Source organism: Heteronotia binoei, chromosome 2, assembly GCF_032191835.1.
Source record: "Heteronotia binoei isolate CCM8104 ecotype False Entrance Well chromosome 2, APGP_CSIRO_Hbin_v1, whole genome shotgun sequence".
NCBI lineage: Eukaryota > Metazoa > Chordata > Lepidosauria > Squamata > Gekkonidae > Heteronotia > Heteronotia binoei.
In genome coordinates, this window is record NC_083224.1 from 154,197,409 (window position 1) to 154,220,639 (window position 23,231).

At 43.7% G+C, this 23,231-nt stretch overlaps 1 protein-coding gene across 4 annotated transcripts in view; it reads right to left on the reverse strand.

The window, feature by feature from the left end:
• Positions 1-23,231, reverse strand: part of COL11A1 (collagen type XI alpha 1 chain) — a 335,777-nt gene that overhangs the window by 133,514 nt on the left and 179,032 nt on the right. For all 4 annotated transcript variants that reach the window (XM_060232292.1, XM_060232289.1, XM_060232291.1 and 1 more), the window contains 6 exons: positions 14,249-14,293; positions 13,459-13,512; positions 13,309-13,353; positions 9,413-9,466; positions 6,752-6,859; positions 2,581-2,634 (listed from right to left, as the gene is read on the reverse strand). In XM_060232292.1, coding sequence (XP_060088275.1) covers positions 2,581-2,634; positions 6,752-6,859; positions 9,413-9,466; positions 13,309-13,353; positions 13,459-13,512; positions 14,249-14,293 — 360 coding nt within the window. The remainder of the gene's footprint in view (positions 1-2,580; positions 2,635-6,751; positions 6,860-9,412; positions 9,467-13,308; positions 13,354-13,458; positions 13,513-14,248; positions 14,294-23,231) is intronic.

Sequence of the window (23,231 nt, forward strand, 5' to 3'; positions counted from 1 at the left end):
AATTTTGCTGCTGGGAAAGGAAGGACCCTGTGCAAGCACCAGTCGTTTCCGACTCTAGGGTGATGTTGCTTTCACAACGTTTTTATGGCAGACTTTTTACGGGGTGGTTTGCCATTGCCTTCCCCAGTCATCTACACTTTCCCCCCAGAAAGCTGGGTACTCATTTTACCAACCTCGGAAGGATGGAAGGCTGAGTCAACCTCGAGCCGGATACCTGAAAACCCAGCTTCTGCCAGGGATTGAACTCAGGTCGTGAGCAGAGCTTAGGACTGCAGTACTGCAGCTTTAACACTCTGTACCATGAGAATGTTATAGCACTACTCTGGCATCTTGACTACCTGGTATAGTGGGACCACAGGAACAGGATACCCATACATATAATATGGCCATATAAGGCCCTCCATAACATGAAGCCCTGCAGCTATCAATACACTTTAATGCTAGCGGCTAGTTAAAACTCTTGGAAATATGAAGCTTGCAGACTCATTTCAGTTTTAACATAATGATGATTTAGCTTAATAAAATTCATACTGATATCTCTATTGGAAAAAAGAAATCCACAGATTTGCTTTGAAGCATACATCCTTTTTTTGTTCACACTTCTGAATAATGTAAGATCTCTTTGATCTTAAGAAATTTCCAAAGAGAGTTCTAAAGCAATGACAGACAAAAAAGAAGAGTGAAATCTCAGGCGTTTAGGTTAAAAGACAGGTGCATGAAAGACCTACTTCTGAAGATGAATACTCGTGATGAATACTTTTCTTAGCAATAAATAGTATACCACATTAGCAGAATCTTTATTGAAAAAATAGAGTTCACCTAGGTGAAATTTTTAAAAAAGATGCAAAATAAATGTTGACTTCAAGAATCAAAAACAAATTAATAATTGTTATCAGTTTTCCTTTTAAAATATTGTTAAGAGGATAAACTGACAATTATATCTTACATCATAAAAATTAGCATGCACATGTGTGTGCATACACAAACATAAAACAAACAAATAGCTGTTTTGGATATGAATCCCTAAAATAGGGTATATTTCCCCTTATTATGGGGTAATGTAGCTGTAATGATGTCTCCACCTAAATCGACTGGAGTCAGTGCTGAGAACTCTTGTGTCCTTACCACATCTCCTATTTTCTTTGGAGTAAATTCCTCCACCTATCCTCCAGATCACTGGCACAGTTAATTCCTGTCACTTACTGATGCTCACTTTAACTAAGAATATGATATCATTGTCATATCATGAGTTTAGATCCTTGTATTTATCCTGATAGGATTGTACTGGAAAATTTCCTGGAAGACTGTGTCCAAAATCTGTACCAACATATCCTAATACACAAGATCATATCATACTAGAGCTGAATCTGAAGTGGAAACACTTACAAATGGGGGTGGGGGGGTGGGGATTATCTTTACAGAACTAATTGTCCTTGCCAAATTTCCAAAAATTATTTTATACTGGGATTAAGCTCTGAAGCTTTTGCTAGATTCTGCTTATAGGAACAGCCCTGGAAAAGTTAAATAGATTGCCAATTCTGATGTTTCTCACGTGCATATTCCTGGGACACTTTCCAAAAGTAATCATAGAAGGGCAGATTGTCAGCAGAAGTCTGCAGAAATTTTGTTTCTCACAGTTCTAATGAACACAAGTGTTTTTCTAGCATGGGATGCTGAAATAAGGAAATAAAAGCAAACAATATACATGGAAAATGTAGCTCAGTATGAATAAACCTCACAGATCTACCACATATTTCAAATTTACATGTAAAATACCAATGACAATAATGACAAAATGCCCTATGATTTTGTTTGTAAAAGCGGCTACATATGTATAAATCCATTGACAATCCATGTAGATAACACTTCATTGGAACTGTGATCTCTATTCCCTCCACCATGGCTTCTTTCTTAAAAAAGCAAACTATACCAAGCCACAAACAAAAAGGAGTCACAATGAACCATAATAGGGTCTCAAAGAAGGGAGGAGAGTAATTGCAGAGGCCAAGTCACACAATTTTGTTTCACTGATGCTTGGATTGGATCTGGGTGGTGTTTGGTGGAGACAGACTACACATTCACATAGGGACCTGTGACTGTCAGCAGCCCTGAGTCAGAATGCCTTATTATGAAATGGCAATCTTAATATATTACAAAATGCAGTATATTGCAAGTATGTTCTAATTGTAATCTGAATATTTTGGGAGCAAGTGATGTTACAAGTAAACATAAACCAGTATGTATAACTCCCATCATCAGGCTATAGACTATTCCCTTTCATAGTCTACTGTACATAATTTGAGGCCACAGGGAAACTGCCATATGCCAGACCCAGAGCTTGACTTGATAATAACATGTCCATATCAACATGACAAAGATGCCAAAAGTAAAATAGTTTATTGGACCACCTTTCCACTGAAGAATTATCATGAAAATGTAAATATCATTAAAGATGCTACATAACTGCACATGAAGATTGCATATGTGTAAATGCTGTGAATTGTTGTTCCAAGATACATAAAGAACTAATACATTGTTCTCAACATAGCTACTATTTAGTGCTATACAGTTCTCTTTTACCTTTGGTCCTTGCCTTCCTGGATATCCTGGCAATCCTGGCACACCAAGTTTGCCCTGCAATAGAAAATGAAGTTAATTCACTTTTCAGTTGCTTCCTAACAACTGGTTAGTTATACTTCTATTGGTATACACTTCCCCCCATTTAAGAGTTACTTGGAGGATAGAATTCACATGTAAATTGAAGGGATTTCTTTATAATTTTTAATTTTTCTGCCATTCCTAGAGCTGAGGTAGCGGATAATAACTTTATATATTTTAAAAAGCAGTTTGGCTCTGCTACACTACAAAATCAAAATTGTGACGCAAAATATGCAAAGAACACTTCTTTGGATAATATCCTTTCATCTAACTCTTCTTCTTGAATTGTCCAAGAGGTTGCTTCCAACACAAAGCTAACTATTAAAGGTGTCCTTTTATAGAAAATGAAGGAATATAAGCTATCAAAGCCAATAAGGCTGAAGACAGATAAGAGTTTATTAAAAATATTAGAAGTGGGCTTAGAGAGTTAACATTGTCTGTGCTGTACATACATCCCACGTTTTTCCATGAAGCCTTTGGCCTACCCTCTTAGGCTAACAACCCATACTGAAACCAAGAATAAGAACACATAACTGAATGAACATATATTCTTTCCCTGTTTATCTCCATTTCTGCTTTGTTCTCCATGTATTATCTCCCTAGTCTCAAATTTTAGTTGCAAGAGGTGAGTGAGACAGACAGGAAATCTCTCATCCCTTTTATTCCTGCTTGGTGGGCATGCAGAGCAGCTAACAACCAGTCAGGACCCATGGAATGCTGGAAGAGCCAGATGGACAGGAAGTGAAAAGAAAAATGATAAAACCATCAGTTTGAATCAGAGAGTATTTTAGTCTCTAGAGAGGGAAACTAGAAAGATACTTTTTCAGTAGGCTGTGTTGTCTCAGAGCATGGCTTTAGGAGAAAGCAGGATAATTCTAGGGAAAAATGAGACTATATTTGTCTCACAGACTAGTTTCAAGAAAAAGCTGGCTAAAGAACTGGAATTTCCACAAGGAATTTAAACATATTTTGTTGGATTCCTAAGGTTGTGGAAAAACAAACAAAGATTCACCTAAAAAGTTTTAAAACCTTGGCTGATAACTGCTCTCTGTACCCAGGAAGTGGCAGCTGAAATGTTGATTGAATGAGCCCAGCAAATGCTGTATGTGATATAGAATTTCTGCTTGTTTGCTTAACATTCTTATTTTCCTATCCAAGGAAGTCAATAAAAGGTTTTTTTTCTGGATTCTCTCCTACTGGCTCACCTGAAATAATTCCATTTAGAAGCCACTTGGTGTAAGTTTATCAGCTGGAGGTTGGGAGGCAGGCCACATTGGTCAAATGTCACATCATGCTATATCTAAACATCATTTAAAGTCCTCACTTTTATATCAGTTTCTGTCTTCTTGTACCATGCACATCTGTGGCACCATATATAATATTACCTTTTATATTAGTGTTTGCAAAATGTTGTAATTCCATAAAACTTGTGGCTTTGCTGAGAACAGCAGGAAAGATACCCAAATAATGGATACCTTTATCACACACTTTCTACTTGCTTACCCCCCTTGCAAAAAACCCCAACCATCTCAATATTGCCAAACTTGATAAACAACCTGAAAGCTACAGTAGATATCCATTGCCTCTATCTATTGCTTCTAACACCATAGGGCTGTTCTGCAAACTCAGGGGACTCACACAGCCACGAATGATTTTAGGGAACCAAGCTTGTTTGAAACAAGTTCACCATAAGTTTTATAGTGTGCAAGTAGAATACACAGATAACTGAGGTGAGATTTTTATATAAACAACAGAATATATATTTATTTACAGGATGGTTCAATGAACAGATCAAAAGCATAGATCTCCAGCTAGTCAGAGAAACCTGACTGAGACATTCCACCACAGACTGGCTTTCACTGACTTGCTGCTAGGTTGGATCCTCACACACAGAGGATTCCACAAACAACACTCTGTCCTTTCTGAAGAGACAGACTAAATAATACAATGTCTACTCATTACCAGAGACAAGACTAACAATCAGGTACTCTATTCTCTCCCATAGGTAGAACTAAACCTTTCTGCCATACTACCAGGCAGAGCTATCCTCTACTCTGTCTTCTCTTTTGCTGAGCTAGACCTAAGCTATTACTGATCTTTATCCTGAAGCAGAACTGAACTCTCTCTGTACTCTCTGAGGCAGACCTCAGATGAACTCTTGTTGTGCTTCCTTCCAACATTCCAATCCTCTCGTAAAAAGTGATTGGATGATGGAGCAGCACTACAATAAGTTCAACTCAGTAACTGTTTTTCCCTTCAGGAGCAAAATCAGGACTGGATCTACATGTTTTTTGAGGGGGGAGGCAAAATTAAAAAATGATGTCCCCTTATGGGCCCATTCCATTTTATGGGCCCATAGAATTGAATGGACTCCATACCCAATTTGGCGCATGCAGGCAGAGGGGAGGGGCGGTGGGGAACGGTGCAGCAAGTCTGCCTGGGGTGCTGTGCACCCTAACGCTGCCCCTGGCTATATCTAGCTTGGCAGGAATAGAGCAGGCTGATCATAATAGGCAGGGATGATTGGCAAGCACCCAGAGGTATTATTATGATGGAGGCTGTGCCTGGAACTTTGCACAACAAAGATAGTCATTGCTAAGCTGCCTTTGTTGTGCAAAGCACCATATGCCCCTTCAAATATGTTAGCATATTTAGTGATATGGCATAGACATGCACAATTATTTAAACTGGTTAAATCCAATATTGTTGTTTCTGATCTTCACTGAGGAGTGCCTGGGGCAATTGTTTATTCTGAAAATATACAATGAGGCCCTAGTCACTAGCTCCAATTGCATGGGCACCTTTATACTTCTCACTGATTAGTAGAGAACTTCTATTTTCTCAAGGCTGTATTCAAACCTTCAGAAGAGAAGTAGTACTTAAAATGAAAACAGCACCAGAAAAAAAAAAGTGTACCAGTGAAAAATGCAAGGTAACGCCTCACACTTCTATCACCATTTCTATGAAGTTCCCTGCTACTCTCAAAGCCTCTAGCTTATCTACCATTCGGATTTCTACCAGAATTGCTTTCGGCACTGCAATGCCAACCTTTATGGCTGTAGCAGAAAGTATGAAGAGATGAAACTCGAAATATGAACATTTTGAAGACTTTAAAAAAAATCACACTTCTAAATGTTGCAAAATGAAAATTTCACATTTTATGGGAGCTTGCATGGTGCTTTCAAACCTGAGTTGACCCTTCTGGAATTCCCTGTTGGATGAATTTGCATATGGAGTGGATTTGCATATCTTATGAGAGCAAAGCACTTTCTGGAATGATTTCTTAAATGATGTTATTCTTGGAGTGCCATTCAACTAAAAAAAAAATAGGGGCTGGACTCAAAAGTACCATGTATGCCCACCTTTCTTAAATAGGGAGCTTTACATCTTGTGCTAGAGTAAAACTAAATTGAAAAACAAAACAAAACAAAACAAAACCCCACCCACCTTCATTTGTGCAAGTGCTCACACAACCTCTCATGAAAGGGAAAACATAGAAACGCCTACAGAATCTATTATAACACTGCTCCTGCAAACATTTGTGGAAAGAACCAGCACCCACTTTCCATCTGCTGGCCCTTTGGAAGTTAAAATGGCCCAGAAACAAGCCAGACTGAACTGCCTCCTCCAGTAATGCAAGTGGTACCTGGAGTGCTGGCATTGCTGGTGGGGCTTGGCCCTGCTTATTCCTGCCTGCTAATAGATCTTCAGGGCAGCATTCCTCTGGGAGCTTTCCCTATAAATTAAATGATTAGACCACCCTTGGATCAACCCTGTTTTTGTTACCATACTTCCACGTGTTCAGCCTGAAAAAAGTCAACAGGAATTTACTTTAAAAGTTTTGGGAGAAGTAACAGCCATATATTTTTATTTGAATGGAACTGCAATATAACTGAAGTTAATTGCATTCTAATTATCCTTCCATCATGATAACATTAGCTTTCTTGGTTCATGATATTGTTAACAGCTGGCAAGATGTCTTGCAAGATTGTTGGGATCATTAATACACAGTAGTCAGTGTTGCAAATGTGAAAGAGCTCTATGCTGTGACTTGATTCTTTTTTTAAAAAAGTCCCATCAGCAAATTACTCACCTTTTCCCCAGCTTGACCAGGCCCACCTGAGTCTCCTGTTGGACCTGCACGACCTTTGGGACCTTCAGGACCATCTTCTCCTCGAGGGCCAAGGGGACCAACTTCACCCTTTTAAAAAGTGTAAACATAGGATGTAAAAATTGACACTGCCTTTCACAGAGAGGTTATCAAAGATCTGGCTGAAACTGTAAAGGGTAAAGAATTCTCCATGGGTTAAAGATGTAAAATTTTCATATATTTTGAAGTGGGGGAGACCCTGTTCCCTGCCCCCTGAGAAAAATGTCAAAAGAAAAAAAAATGAAATATATGCAACCCTTATTTACTATCAAACAAACTTCTTTTTAACAAGAAGTCACCATGGTAGCCAGCACGGAGTTACTGCAGAACATATATGGAAGGAAAATGTCAAGAAAAAATACAGAGAAACTGCAAAAGCCTCCCATTTGTGGAAATTCTATCAATAACGTACACACTTCTAGTTTAGAAGTGGCGATGAAAGCAACTTGGAGAATCCTCACCAAATAGAAGGGGCCCAAGTTACAGAGGTATAAATTCCATCTTATATGTGGAGATCTTAGGATGGACTTTTGGATTGTCCTGATAAATCAATACATGACATATTATGGCATGCATAATATGTGCATGCACTATTTTATTCAGCTTTATTTTATTCTGTTATGCAATAAATAGTTTCCATCTTCCCAGTTATGTAGTTATTTAACTCATGCTACCTACCCATGTATATTTATTACAAACCAAATTGATGAAAAGAAAATCTTCCTCGATCTTTGAAACTCTGGTACAGAGCACCTTCCAAAGCATTTGTGAGAAATGTTTTGAATTTGGTTTCTTCAATGGCAGAGGAACTGAGTCAGTTATTATTGCTTCTATAAAGCCCTATGTAATATTAAAGATGACCACGGAAATGATTTTATAAATAAGTCAATCATTGATGAGTAACAACAGATAGCCTGTAAGAATTTAAAGATCAGGAGTCCTAAAGAAGATACTAATCTACAAAACATAGATGACAAAGAAATTCACAATTAATTGAGAAAAGAGCTCCAAAGGGCTCTAAATCACCACTTGAGATTTTAATGAAGGGACACATTTTCAGTGTGGTTTAAAGGCCATCTTTTTTCAAGTTCTTCTTTTCCTTCCCACCTCAAACTTTATTTAAAAAAAGCACTACAAAATATCCAAGTTCTGTGAGGGAGACAGATATATTCAATGTTAAAGAGAAAACAACAACAAACCTTAAGAGGAAGTGTATTTTAAGTATTCTGTGGTTACTTTTCTATAGCTCATATACCCTTAGTGACTTTTCTTCTCAGGTCAATCTACCATGTTTAAAGGAAAGGGATTTGTGTCTTTGGTACTTATGACTATACTAGTCATTGTGGAAAATGCTGTCAAGTCACAGCCGACTTCTGGCAACCCCATAGAGTTGGGGAAAGATGTTCAGAGGTGGTTTGCCATTGCTTGCCTCTGGATAGTGCCCCTGGATTTCCTAGGTGGTCTCCCATCCAAATGCCGATCCTACTGTGTTTCCAAGATCTTATGAGACTGGGCTAGCTGGACCATCCCAAACATGTGACCCTTTAACTGTATACGAGTATTCAGTGTTACAAACCCAATGACTCTTCCATAAATGGCCAAATTAAAATTCACCAGCAAATTTAACACCCCCACCCACTCCAATGATCTTATAGGGAGCTGCGAATCCTCAACCACTGCAGGTGTTAACTACTTAGCAAAACTAGGGAAATTAAATTTATCACCAGTTACTGCTATTGTAAATGGTCTCTGTATTATCCTTAAATATACTTCAATTTTAGATAATTGTGTCTCATCCTATACTCCTGCATTTCATGGTTGTTGACCCTCCTAACAAATTTTCTTCATACCCTTCATACATATATTCTCATAAGGACCCACCATTCACACTTCATGAAGTGAATTCTTGTTTATTCCCCCCCGCCTCCCCAAAAAATATTGTGGCTTTTGAGATTAACTGGTTATAAAAATGGTCTCTGAGCCATTTTCTCTCATGAGAGGCCAGTGGGATCCATTCACACAGAGTGGTCCGCTCACAAAACATCCTTCACAGATATTTAAAAATATATCAGGAGAGCATCCTTTAGCATGCTACAAACAGTAAGTATACATGGGAGGGGGGTGTCTTATTGGCAGCAAAGAGAGGCCCAGGCCACTGTTTCTGGTAACGCCACTTCTGGTGCACACTGAAAGTGACATCATCACATCACGAGCAACATGGGGATGCTCTATATTAGGGCATAGACTCTATTGTAGAAGTAATTTTTACCATTTTTTGTCAAAATGCCAGACTGTCTCTGCGTTGCCAGCAACATGATGACATCACTTCTGGTGTGCACTGGAAGCAACACTGCCATGTTGCTGGAAATGTCAGAAGTGATGTCATCATGTTGGAGAATGGGCCCCATGGTGGAGGATCGGTCACCTGTTGGGGGGCCCCGGTAATCTGTTGGTGGCTCTAGCCATTGAGAAAGCCTGCCTCCGTTTGCATGAGCCTGTCTATTCATTGGTTTAGTTTTGCTTTAGTTTCTTTTTTTTTGGCCTCACTTAAGTATGATAGGATCTTGAGAACAGGCTTCCATGAACATAGGTTAAAATACTTACTCTGTCACCCTTAAGTCCCATATCACCTTTAAAACCAGGAAAACCATCTTCACCCTGAGAGAGGGGGAAAATGCAGAGAGAATGAAAATTACTGAAGTTTCTGAAAGAATGCATTAGTATAATGCACGTACGAACCACGGATATATTGCTGTATGTCAAAATAGTTTATACTACTCAAGCTGGATCATAACACACTAAATAACTTTAATATAGTAGTTACTCTATCAGAAAAAATATATTGCTAAAGTTGAATTAAATCACTGTTAAGCTTTAAAACTTAACGGTTTTAAGTAACTGAATAATAAGAAAGATGCTTAAGGCAAAGGTAAAGGTAAAAACATCAACAGCACCTAATTAAAAATATGTTCTGGATGGGGCTACACTCCTCTTGAAGGAACAGGTTTGTAGTGAGGTGGTGCTTTTGGACTCAGGCCTACTGCTAGATATAGAGGTAGTAACTGTGGCCAGGAGTGCAATTTAGCAGCTTCAACTGGTTAGTCAGCTGTGGTCTTTCCTGGGCAGAAAAGGTCTGTCCACTGTGATATATGTCCTGGTTCTATCTAGATTAGATTATTGCAGTGTGTTTTATGTGGAGCTGTTCTTGAAAACCATTTGGAAACTTCAACTGGTGCATAATGTTGTACCAAGGATTTTGACCAGAGAGGTATGGTCCATCTACACTCGCTCTCAATCTGTTTCCAGGTACAGTTCAAGATGCTGGTACTAACTTTATGGTTTGGGACCAACATACATGAGGGACCCATTAGAGACATTGTGGTCATCTTCCTAGGGACCTTGATACCTGGGACCTGCAACCTGGGAGAGAGTTTTCTCAAATTATGCCATCAAAACTCCGTCACTCTCCCCAGGGAAACTCATCTGTCCCCTTCTGTTTCCATCTTCTACCTGCGACTGAAGACTTCTTTGTTTCCTCCTTACCTTCTTTCCTCTCCAATATTTTGTTGTTTATTACATTTTAAAAAATATTTCAGCTCTTGTTTTAACTCTTTTAATGATACGTTATTGTCAATTTTAAATATGTGATTCTATTATATATGTTTAAAATTCATTGGCTTTTTTGGTGGCCTTTATGATGGCAGAAAGGCAGAATATACATTTTGTAAAATAAAAATAAGTTAACTAAAATAAAATAGGTATGGAATGGGAGACAGAAATAATTTTCGCAGTTCAAAACTCCCTGAGCTGGGAGTTTTAAACTGGGCCTCCCAAGGAAGGCCTAAAGGCTGGCAATACTTTTGTGATTAGCTAGCAATGGACACTGAGGGTGTTTGTTTCTTAAAACTACAATCATGTCTTGTAACACATAGAGGAATTAATCTCTTTTTAAAGATTTCAGATTCTTCTGCAAACCTGGGGTTTTTCTCAGGTCTGTGGGAAAGATCTTTCCTTCGTGTCCATGGCCCAGTCCTTGGATTTAAGTACTGACAAATGAGCACACACTGAGAATTAGATATATTGATACAAATCAAGGTTACTACAGAACAAGGACCACTCAACACAAGATTCATTTGAGAGTGAATTAGTCACAGGGTGACCTGCCAAATTCTACCACCTGGATCTTGCATAGTGCTGCCGATCTGGACAGCACCACTTCCCAAACATTTGCTCAGCAATAGTTCCAGTGGGATCAGCCAGGTGGAATGCTTCTTTTGAGCCTGCCAGCAGCATCTCAACCCACATGTCTCTAAATAAACATACCAGCTTTTAAGTTTTTGGCACTGGGAAGAACGTAGTGTCAACTAAGAAGTGTTATGCAGTTCAACAAGTCTCTCTTAAAACTAATTCGTCCTTGATTGCCCTGATACTTGAAGATTGCTTAGAAACAGTGAAACCAAAAGAGCAGGGATGATTTTGAATATTCCATCCCTGCTTTTTCAGACTTAAAATCTCCATCTCAATGTAATCCCCCCCCTTTCAAGTATATGCTGTGTCACTATTACTTGTGTGCCAGTAAGATATATGTATGCATACAAATGACACACGCATACTATACAGCAATGGGTTGAATCCAACATGATCATTCTGATTACAGAAGGTTGGGTGATATTTGCTGATCTCCAACTTATTCCTTATGCAGGAGCAACGTGGGTGGGTGGCAAGTGGGATGGGTGAGGTACAGAATTTCCATTCTGACAAAGGAAATTCCTTTCTACAGTGCCAAAACTGCAAAATCAGAGGACAAATCTATTGGCATAAATATGTGTATGTAAAGTGCTATCAAGCTGCAACCAACTCATGGCAACCTCAGCAAGGGGCTTTCAAGGCAAATGAGAAGCAGAGGTGGTTGTCATTGCCTTCCTCTCCAGAGCCTTGTTTGCTGATTTTCCATCCAAGTACAAACTCTGCAAAACTTCCAAGTTAAGGACATAAAAGAAGCCATGTTGGATCAGGCCAATGGCCCATTCAGTCCAAAACTCTGTGTCACACAGTGGCTAAAAAAACAACAACCCGCTCTGATGAGTTTGAGTTATACCATGCTGCCATCTCTCCCTTGACATAAATATAACCAAACATATAAAGAATATAATGCAGAGCTTTTGTTCATTGATGCACCTTGCTTGACAGAAAATTGCATGTTGCTTCTGAGTGGAAAACAGTACCTCACCTTTTCTAGCACAAAAAATGGAGAAACATCCTGGGGCTGCTGTGATGATGGAGAGAGCCTGAAGACATTTCCTCAGAAACTGCTATTATAATGGTGTACTATCAGGTGCTCAGTAGCTGCGACTCAGGGAAGACTGGCCACACAATGACAGGTCAACAGCAACATTGAAGGCCACCTCTCAGTGACCAGATACTTTAGGCAGAGGAAAATGCCCTGCTGTTCTGAGATGTTTTCTCTTTTTGTTCTGGCAGATGCTCCTTCTAACTATGAGAAGAACAGATATAGCCTAATAAAGTTGATCCAATGGGATGATATCATATCAGGAGGGGATGGTCTTAGCCCCTAAGATGTTTACTTTGGAAGTGTCCAGCCCCTTGACCAAAGATGTTGGCCACAGCTGCCATAAGCAACTAGCATCCCCAAATAAATGATAACACTGAGTGTACTAACAAAAATGGGAAAATGTTGCTACAGGTGTCTGGATTGGTTGCCAGTTGAATTGTAAATGTTCCACATCTGTTCCAGTAATATGCTAGCCTATTAAACATTGCTAACCTTGTCCACAGAAGAAAAAGAACAAGAATTCTATTCATTCTCTGCCTCTGACATTTTTACATTTAATCTAATCCACACACCATTTAATTAAATGACAGAACTCCCACTGAAATTGTTAGAGATTTCAGCCTAGCCATTTATTTAAAATTATCAAATCAATGGAGAAACTTCAATACAAATAAGAGCTTGCAATGGTACTTTTCTAGCAACTGTGTTTTGATTATTTGCTGCTGTGGATCATACTGATGTCCTAGGTCTGCTCTGAACATGATGAAGATTCTCTGTTGATCATAGGCTAGATGGATTGAGTAAAGAACATAAGCAGATAGGTGGCATGTGCGAAACAGCGATCTGTGTCAAGCTTCACACAGAACAATATTGGCATAGTGGTAGCTGAATGACATCATTATTATTTTAGAATATTCCAATTATTATTAACCAATGCCAGATTATCAAATAATGGGGATAAGGTTTTGTTTTGAAATCCAGTAATTACTAGTAATTAAGTATAATGGCTGAATTTTGAGTTGATTCCAGTTTTGTTTTTTGTTTTGCACTGGAGAAGGGATATTCAGATCCAGTGAAGTATTTTATAAATGCTTTGTTCCTACTATTAAAGTAATTTAATATTTAGATAGCAGTTTGCTTGATTTTATTGCTGACCTTCTGTAAGAAAATATAAATGGATAACAATTAAATGCAATTAAAAAGTTACCTTTTCACCTTTTCCACCCTTGAGACCACGAACACCATCTGCACCCTATTAGAAAACAGTGGCGATAAGAGATTTTTTTAAGAAACAGTTTCATAATAAAAATAAAATGACTAATGATCAGAAGTGAATAAAAACATTCTATATACATACCTTTACACCACGAGGACCAGGATAACCGATTGGACCTTGAGGACCTGGAGGCCCCTAAAAGATATTACATTACTTTTAAATAATACACAGTAAAATGTCACTTAACAAACAAGTGATTCCAAGTGATCAAATTTGAAACTCACTCAAAACTCACTCTACTTCCTTTCTCTTAAGGATATCAACAAATATGATGTTTTCTATATTGAGAATGCTTAACATTAATGTATTGATGAACTGTCAAAACTCCAGAAGCAGATTTATTGGGTGCTTGATGTTTATTAATGTAAAACACCAGGCCACACTGACTTCTCAATCCATTCTCAAGAAATGGTAACTTCAGATTCTTTTACTTGAGAAACCATTTTGTATGTATGCATTCTTAGACACAAATCATAAGTTCTTACAGAAAAATCTGACAAAAGGATGTAAATAAGCAGGAGGGGGTGGGAGGGAAGGTCACCAGACAGCTGAAAGCGAGTCAGAGATGTTCCACCTAAGAGAGGAAGTATGGAAGTGGCAAATGCTTAGAAGAGAGGAACCTCTCATTGCTGTATACTCATTCATACCATCTATGGATATCTTCCTACTTCTGAAATGCTGTGTACATCCATAGTTAATAGTTACTGGAGCAAGAAAATTAATTCCAGATTGGTTCTATGATTCAAATTCTCTGCACAGCTCTTTTATGGCCTTCATTTATGATGCACCAGACATCCTCCTCCTTTCAATGTTCCACTTCACATATATCAAGGTTATACTCATCTTTGTGACACAAAAAGCATAAACATACCATGGCACCTTTCTCTCCAGATTGACCTTCTTTGCCTGGGTGACCCTATTTACAAAACATATAGACGAAACACATTTTTAAACAACTCTATATAGATTTACGTGCAGTTCTACATATTGAAAAAAGAAAAATTTCTAGAGAAAATATTGGATTTTTTTTTAAGAAAAAAGAAAATAAATGATGGGCAACATACTTAACGACACAACATATTTAAATGGATTTAATAAGTAATTCCCTCCTCCCAGAGATCGCTGTTTTACAGTTCTGCTAGGGACAGCTGAAGATTTATTATCAGAATTTTCAGCAATTAAACAAGCTACAGTTTATTGGATTCTTGAGAGAAGCCAAGACAGCAGAAGTGGTACAGAACTAATAAAAGTTTGTAGAATAAATGTCAGAGTCCAGTAGCACCCTAAAAACTTGAAGGTGCTATTGAGCTGCTGTAGAATGTTGATGCAGCAGACTAATACAACTCTGAAATTAGAATAAATATGTCCATACCACTAAACAGAATCAGTTAAACCACAAGGAAAACCAGCCACTATGGAAAATGGACAATATTTGGTTGGTTTCCCACTCAGCCCATTTTTCCATAAACAATGCTGAGGCCAGAATAAGACATCTGGGTGCAAAAGCAGCAGTCCTGAGTCTTCCTCCCTTTCTCATAATGTAGTAAATGATTGCCATGATGTCACTGTATTGAGAATTTTCACTCCTCCTCTCCTTTGGTTACAACTTGCAATGTGATAATGTCACATCATGCATTTTATATTACTAGATGTTGGTGGGGAAGACACAAGGGTGCAGTTTTTGATGAAGAGGAGGAGAAGGAGGAAGAGATTGGTTTTATACCCCACCCTTCACTTGGAGTCTCAGAGCAGCTTACGGTTCCTTTCCCCTCCTCTCCCCACAACAGATACCCTGTTAGGCAGGCAGGGCTGAGAGAGCTCTTTAGAGAACTGCTCTTGAGCTTGTGGCTGACCCAAAGTCACATCAGCAGATACAAGTGGAAGAGTGGGGAATCAAACCCAGTTCTCCCAGATAAGAGTCCGTGCACTTAACCACTACACCAAACTGTCTCTGTTTAGAATTGCACTATTTAGAACTGTACAAGATTTAGAATTGCACAATGAAACCAGTCATGTACCTTTCATAAGATCTATTTCTGCTCTAAGAAACATATATGATTTCTCAGCATTTACAAGAAATCTGCAACATCCCATTTGATGCGGAAGTTTCAACAGCATTTTTTAAAAGCTAGGGAGAATCAAATATAAGATTGATCTAATCACTTTGACAGCATTACTTCTCTTCAGTGATTTTCCTTGGAACTGTGAATTGCTATTCATTTCTTGAAGGTGCTGTTTTGTTTCAGGTCCAAATCACTTGAGGAAAATAACACAAGAGCATATAAAGCACTCAAGAGTTTCCTAATTCAATGCATTTTCTTTGGAAGATGTGAATTGATTATTTTTATCTGTCACCAAACATTATGCTAAGCACACCATTAAGGTTATGACACAATAAAATGAAAACAGACAGTAATGGAAATATTTTATAGCATGTAGAAATCAATAAGTAGAAGGAGGATTCCATTTGAGCTAAATCCACATGCAGCTGAAGTGAACAAATCTTTTGTTTGGTTGTGTGCATCATTATTTGATGTATCATTATTATCATTAGTTTTGTTCTTGAAACTCACAGTGCAATCCTAAACACCCTTTTAAACTCATTGACTTCAGTAGATTTAAAACAGTATAACCATGTTTAAAACTTCACTATAAGCAGTGAGTCTCAGAATGTCCTAATGTGTCTGTTAAGTTTTCCATTCCTTTTACTCCCTCACTCTTAAGACATATGTTGGAATGTGTCTTTTATTCATCAAATCAGCTGCATATGTGCACTTCTTGGATGATCTTTAGTCTATCATATTTCTGCTGGCAAAAAGAACAGGACTGTGTTTAGGATACAGTAATAGTTCTTCTCAGGGAACTCTAGGAACAGTACTTCTGTGAGTAGAGTTATTGATCAAAGGCAATTTTCAAAAAACACCTTCAAATCCAAACTCCCAGTATTATTTGAAGGAAGCCATGTGTGACAGACTGTGCTTTCAAAGCTTTTAAGTGCTGTATAGACGTGATGGACTGTGAAGGGTTACTGCCTCACAGAGCCAAATAACTTTTGAATGACAGGATGCTCAAACAGATTTCATTGGATAGTATTACTTGAGAAGAGAGAGTTGGGAACTGACCACTCAAGAGAACTTAGTTTAGCTGATGGAGAAATGGAAAGATTGACAAGGAGGAGGATCACTGAAGACTCCCATATGGGACAGAATAAGGGGACAAAGCTTCTAGTTTAGAGAAGTAATTCCCTGCCCAGTTGCAAAGAGAGATAGCTGTAAAGAGTGGAGTGATTCCCTGATTTAGAGAAGGAATTTGAGTATTACTGCTTTCTAAAACCTGAAGAGTCGAATTCAAGAACTTACACTGGAGTGTCTAGCAGACATTGAAACCAAAGTTTCTAAGACTTTGTGAAAAGTTAAAAATTCTCACTTGCAGGAAACATATTAATGTTACCTCAGAGTTATTATTGATTCACCTCAGACATTTTACCCTTGAATCCACTTGACCTTCCCCCTCTGTGTTGAATAAAATATTTTGTTTGTTTTAGAACTTTCAGTCTCTTGTGTGCTGTTTTCAGAAGTATATGTTTAAAAAGGCGATCTTGTCACTTCCTTCAAGTTCCTGGCCTGAGCCAGCATAAAAATATAGTAATGTGACATTGTGGGACATCTATAAACCTTCAAATAAGAAGAAAATAGATAAAGGGGCTGCTCAGCCAGAAAGGAAGGAAAAGTGGAGGGGAAATCCTGTGTGTGAGGGAGGGAAGAGAACGAGATCACTATACCAGGACAACTGATGTGGTATAAAATCAAATTGTTTTACTTTTTTTTAGTTCTACCCTGTACTTTTGTTCCTTCACTTATCCTTCCTTCCTTCCTGTAAAGCCAGTGGAGACTTAGGGGTGTTATATGCATGGTGGTCAGCTATCACTTTACCATCTGCTGGAGCTCGCCCTCACTGAAGTTTCTGAACAGTTTTTGAAGGCAACTTCATACATAACACTTTCCAGTAACCAAACCAATATGCTACCAGAGCATATAGTCTAGAGTTGTATGCTCCAACAGGCAGTAGCTTTCCAGAGGTCTTTCCCACCCCAAATGCCCAAGACTTTTTTAATTGGAGAGTTTAGCAACTGAACCAGGGACCTTGTACATGCAAAGACAGCATTCTTGTGATCGAGCAATGACTTCCTTTCTACTAGAGCACCATACCTTCATGGAGGGAGGCATACAGCAGGATGAAAACAGGACCATATACAAAGCCAATCAATCATTCAGTCATTTTTTTCTGCAGTGAAGTGTCATAATTGCTATTGATTCTGTGTGTCAGCACAGGCTGACAAGCCATGACACATTCAGGGAAAATTATGATTTAACAAGTAGTAAAGTCACTTTTGCAAGCATGGGGAAGCATCAACATCTGTTGTAGTTCAACATCATGATTAATCCAGACCAAGAGTAGCAATGAACACCCTCAAGTGTGTGATATGTGTGTATATCTATATTCCCACTTTAGTGACTACTTCATCCGTCAGAACAAGTGGGATGTGTTTGACCCAAGAAAGTATACCCCAGAATACCCTTGTTAGGGATGAACATGCCAGAAGACATGTAGTTATGATTAACTGCATTTACAGCACAATCCAGAGGGGGTGGGTCTGAAAGCTCTGTGGAAGCGGACTTACCACTACATCGGCAGTATGGAGACCTACGCTGGCAGATCCTCCTCTGTGCCAGCGGAAATGGGGCGTGTGCCACTCTCCAGCCACCGTGTGCTGCCGCTGCGAGCTGATGGCGGCGTGCCGCCGCACCACACTTGGGGCGCAGCAGAGGTGCATGGTGGCACTTTGGCATAGGAGGGGGCCAACCCAGGGGCGTGGCCACTGTTGGTCGGCTCCCAGAGAACTTTTGGTGTGGGAACCCCCCCCCCCCCCCGCCGCCAGGCGCAAACTTGTGCCACGCAAAATGCTGGCATACTCCATAGGCACTAGTGGAAGCAGAAAGCATACATCGGTGGTGCTGGCGCAGCAGTGCACAAACCTATTTGGGAACTGTGCTATCGCCCCTCCAATCCCCTCCTGCTCTGGGCTGGGCACAGCTCCCCTCCTGCACCCAATCAGTGTCCCCTGTCCATACAAAAGTTTTGACTCCTGCCACGCACAACTCCCCAGGGAGGGCAGGGCACATGGCACGCCACTCTGCTCCGGAGGCCATGCCATGCGGACTTAGCGTGAGGAGGGGTGCACTTGGTGGAGGGAATGGCACAGAAAAGGATGTTAGTTAAGTTAGAGCAGTTGGACTTAGAGGGAGGTGAGCTAAGTTTAAGCTGCGTGTTTAACCACTTGTGCTTTCCAGTCCTAACACGTCTCACTTCCAGAGCCCCCCGTATGGACAGGTAAGTCTGGCTAGGCGTCCCCGCGGCCCCCAGCCCCCAAGACTGTCCAGCATGGCTGCAGCTTCGGCTGGGGTGCCGGCCACCGCACATGTGCATGTGGGGGTGAGCCCTGGCTGTCCATCCCGCTGGCGGCCCCCCCACCCCATGTCGCGGGCATCCCTGTGCTGGAGCGAAGAGGGTGCAACACGTGTCCCAGCTTTCCGCAGCCCAGTCAGCAACTCGCCATCTAGGACAGGTCCTGCTGCTCGCACCAGCCCCTGCCATGGCTGCCATGATTGCAGGCTTGCATGTGATTCAGCTGGAATTGTGTGGGATGGCTCCACCAGAGGCAGCCGGGACTCTTACCCTGCTCCCCACAGGCTCACCCAGGGGTTGAGTCCTATGCCTGCAGCCGGCAAGGCTCCCCCTCATCTCGCTGTCTTTCAGGTGTGTGCGCTGCACAACAGCCTCTGTGGCTGCTGGAGCACAGCCATCCGGTCCCATCAGCCCCGCAGCTGTTGGTGTGTCTCCGGCAATGGCATTTCAGACTGCAGGAGCCAGGAACCTCCATACGCGAGCTTGCTCTCCCTGCTTGCAGATCAATAAACTTAGCCCAGCACACCCATCTCGTTTTCTGTGTCCTTCACTTTTCCCACCTCGCCCTGGCCCCCTGTATCCCCCGCACACTCTGCTCGTGGCCGTCCCAAGGGCATGGCTCTGTGGCTGGGGGGAATCTCGGCCACCTACTGCAATTGTGTAAGAGATGCAGTGGGCGATAGCGGTGAAGGGCTGGGGCTGATAGGCGGCGAGGCAGACACTTGTTCGGGGCTGCACCATGTGTCCACGCTGCCTGGGTCTGTGATGCAGCTGAAAGGGGGGCTGAGATTGGAGTGGGTGCCCACAGGAAAGGGGGAGGCAGCCCAGGGAGTTGACTTGGCTGACCAAAAATAATGGTGGCTGGATGGCAGGCTCAATAAAGAGGGAAGCTGGGCATGTGAGCAGTCCTGCTGCAAGGCAGCCTCGAACCCACGACTCTGCTGTGTTCTGAGGCGGTTTACAGCTGCTACATGCTGGGGTGGGGTTGGTCCTGGCTGAGAGTGTCGGCATGATCGGCTCCTCCCAGCCCCCTTTGGAGCGGGCTTGGTGGGGTCACGCAGGGGCCACAAGCAGGGGGCGGCAAGGACCACCGCAAGGGCTTTTGGATATGCAAATGGGAGGACTTGAAGGTGTGCCTGCTCAGCCCAGGGAGCACGTGGGGAGGTGTGAGTGGCGGCTATTGTCCCCGTTGGGCGCTGTTTGCTGAGGGACGGCTTTAGCTGGGAGTTGAGTCTGTGGCCACTCACACTTCACAGAATGCCTGCCATGGTGCCCTGCCTGACAGTCTCATGGCCACAGCATGCGGGAACCCTGCCAAGGTGCGCCCGGCATTGCAAAGGGGATCCTGAGTCCCCTCCCTATCTTTTTCTACCTTGTCTTTCTTTTTTGTGTCTCCCCCCAAGACTTCAGCTCTGCCTGCCATTTTGTTGTCTTCCCCATGACTTTTCCAACAAGCGCATGAATTTTTGAAGGGATCCTGAGAGTGGTCCCGACAATTCTGGTGGTGCAGGCAGTAGAACCTCATCTTCAGCTGCCCAAAGGCACGCTTGATGACCATGCGAGAGGCCCTGTGCGCCTGGTTGTATGCTGCCCGGTCCTTGGGCATGTCCTCCTGGTATGGCGTCAGCAAGCAGGGCAGCAACAGGTACCCTCGGTCACCTGTGGAGGACAGGGGACGGGAGGGGCACCCCACGCCACCACCTGGTGGCCTTACCTAGCAACCACCCCTGCCCATCTGGCCAGGCTGCCAGGAGGCGATTGAGGCCCAAGGATGTGAAGATCTGGGCATTGTGTACACTCCCTGGGAACTTTGCCACCAGATCTGTGAAGAGTCCCTGGTGGTCACAGGATGCCTGCGTGTTGAGGCTGTAGAAGTGGTGCCTGTTCCGGTACACCATGGGATCCTCCCGTGGAGCCACCAGGGCAACATGCGTGCAGTCCACAGTCCCCACGTCATTGGGGAACCCCGCGACCGCTGCGAAGCCAGCTCTGGCAGTCCGCAGCTCCTCCTCACCTGTTGGGAACCGCACATGCTGCTGAAGGCACTGAAGCATGGCATCTAGGAAGGAGTGGAGGCAGCGGCTGGCCGACAACTGGGAGATCTCCAGGACCTCGGCCACCCAACCCTAGTAGGAGCTGGTCTCCAGGAAGTACAGGGAGATGAGGACCCGCTACAGGACGGGGATGGGGTGGAGGCCGGTTATCTGGCTGCAGAGGTTCGCCCCAAGCTGCTCACACAGGTCCTGGATGACGGTGTGGTCCAGGTGAAAGCAGTGCAGACAGGTGGCATCCTCAAGGCGCAAAGTGCTCAGGCGCTTCCTGTATCTGTGCACCCGATGACGTCTCCGCTGCCACCGCACAACCCACACAACAGCCGCATCCAGGGGGGCTCTGGTGGTGGGATGAGGGGGCACCACCCGCCACAGGCCCCCATGGTTTGCGCACTGTGACGCGGGCTGTGGTTGCTGTAGTGCCGTCGCAAGGCGCTCCACCACAGCTTCCAGACACCACTGGAGCTGTGAGGGGTCCTGCATGAGTGGCGGCATGGGGCTGTCGAGGCCAACAGATGCCTTATTGGTGTCCTGTGGGAAAGCTGGGAGGGGTGGCATGAGAACAACCATTAGCAGCCAGCTGCGATCAGCAGCTCCCGCATTCCACTGCCCGTGGGAGGAATGGCGTCAGATCGGCATCAACTGAGAGTCACCACCAACTGAACTGGACTGAGGCAGAGAAGGCGCTCCTCTTTGGCTTGGGGGCCGAGAACGCTGCGGTGGCGCTCGCTGCCACAAGAGCTGGTGGGGCAAACTCCCATTGGCGGGCTTTCCGGCGTATGGCGGCAGAGCGAGTGTCTGCTGTAAGCCAGGTCCCCCGCACAGAGCAGTCCACCATGAAGCGTTAGAACGACTCCTACGGCCCTGCCAAGAAGCGAGTCTGGCATCTCATTGCTGAGGGCTTGACCTATGAAGAGGCGGTGGCCCGGGCCCTGACCAGCTCTGAGGCAATCATGGGACCCCTCATCTGGCCAGTGGTTGTAGCCGGTCACAGCATTGAGGTGATTGGCGGTAGGTTGGCACCTCCCACCATCCTCGCCACCGTAGAACTGCCAGATTCTGATGGCAACACCCTTTGCCCCCACCAGGTGACTCCCAGGAATCGTTGCGGGCTGTCACGAGCTCCACTGCGGCCCTGGAGGTGGGAGGCCGCTCTAGCGAGACAGCTGAAGACCGAAGCTGGCCACCCAACACCTGCACGATGGGAGGTCAGCAGGTCCAGTGCCCTCTGCCACCCACAGGACGTCCAGACAGTCGTCAGGAGGTGCTGAATCAGGGGGAGGACACATCGAGTGAGGATGTCAGGGATGCTGCGGTGGGTGACCTCCCTCTGTCCACAGATGATGAGCGGCCTGAGTCCCCTCAAGGTGCGACACTGAGCACAGGGCGTGGGGAATTCGCAACTTGCTGCTTGTGCCAGTATCTGACCCCTGTCCCGTTTTGCAGGTAGCCACACCATGACACTGACAACCGACGTGGTGGAGAATCTACGGACGGCATCCCCATGCAGACAGTTGTCCCTAGCTGCCTCCCTCATGCTGCGGACCCTGGATCTGCCCACATCCCCTCCCCATGCCTTGGGGGCCGGGAATGCGGGGGGGCTGGGCATGGCAGACTTGTGTGCAGGGCGGCCCCTGTCCCCCCCTCGGACCCAGCCCCTAACCAGGGGGAGCCGCTGGGGGATCCGGAAGGTGGCAGTGATGCAGAAGGCTGTGCACGTGGCCAGGAACTGGGACCCAGGGCTTGGGGACCACAGCCAGCTTAAAGAATCCCCACCACCCTGTCCTCCATGTGGGCAGCCATAGAGCGGGACCAGCTGGAGGTGCACTGGGAATGGCGGGAGGCCACAGCCATGGGGCCAACGCTGGATGGCGGGGATGAAGGGGACCGTGTCCACGGTCACTGGCCACATGCCCCGTCTCCTGGCCATGGCGAGGCAGTCATAGGAGTGGGGCACAAGGGTGGAGCGGCTGCTCGTCAATATTGACCAGTCCCTAGTGGCCAGTGGAGGGTCTGCTCCTGCCACTCCCGAGGCCGTCCCCCCCCCCCGGTGAGGCAGGCGGGGAGACACTGCACACAGGCACCGTCGGGGATGACATGCAGGACACCACGCCCACCTGATGGGACCAGCTGCCCCACGGCTCTGCCCTTTGGGCAGCCGCCTCTGCCCACCGCAGCTCAAGGCAGCATTCTGCGAGGGGGCCAGACGGCAACCCCTCTGCAGCCTGGCGCTTTAATAAATCTTATCCCTGCACATTGCGTTGAGTCCTTATTCAAAGGGGATCTGGGGATGGGGGCAGGTGAGTCCTGCACAGAGCCACTTCAAAACCGCCTCGC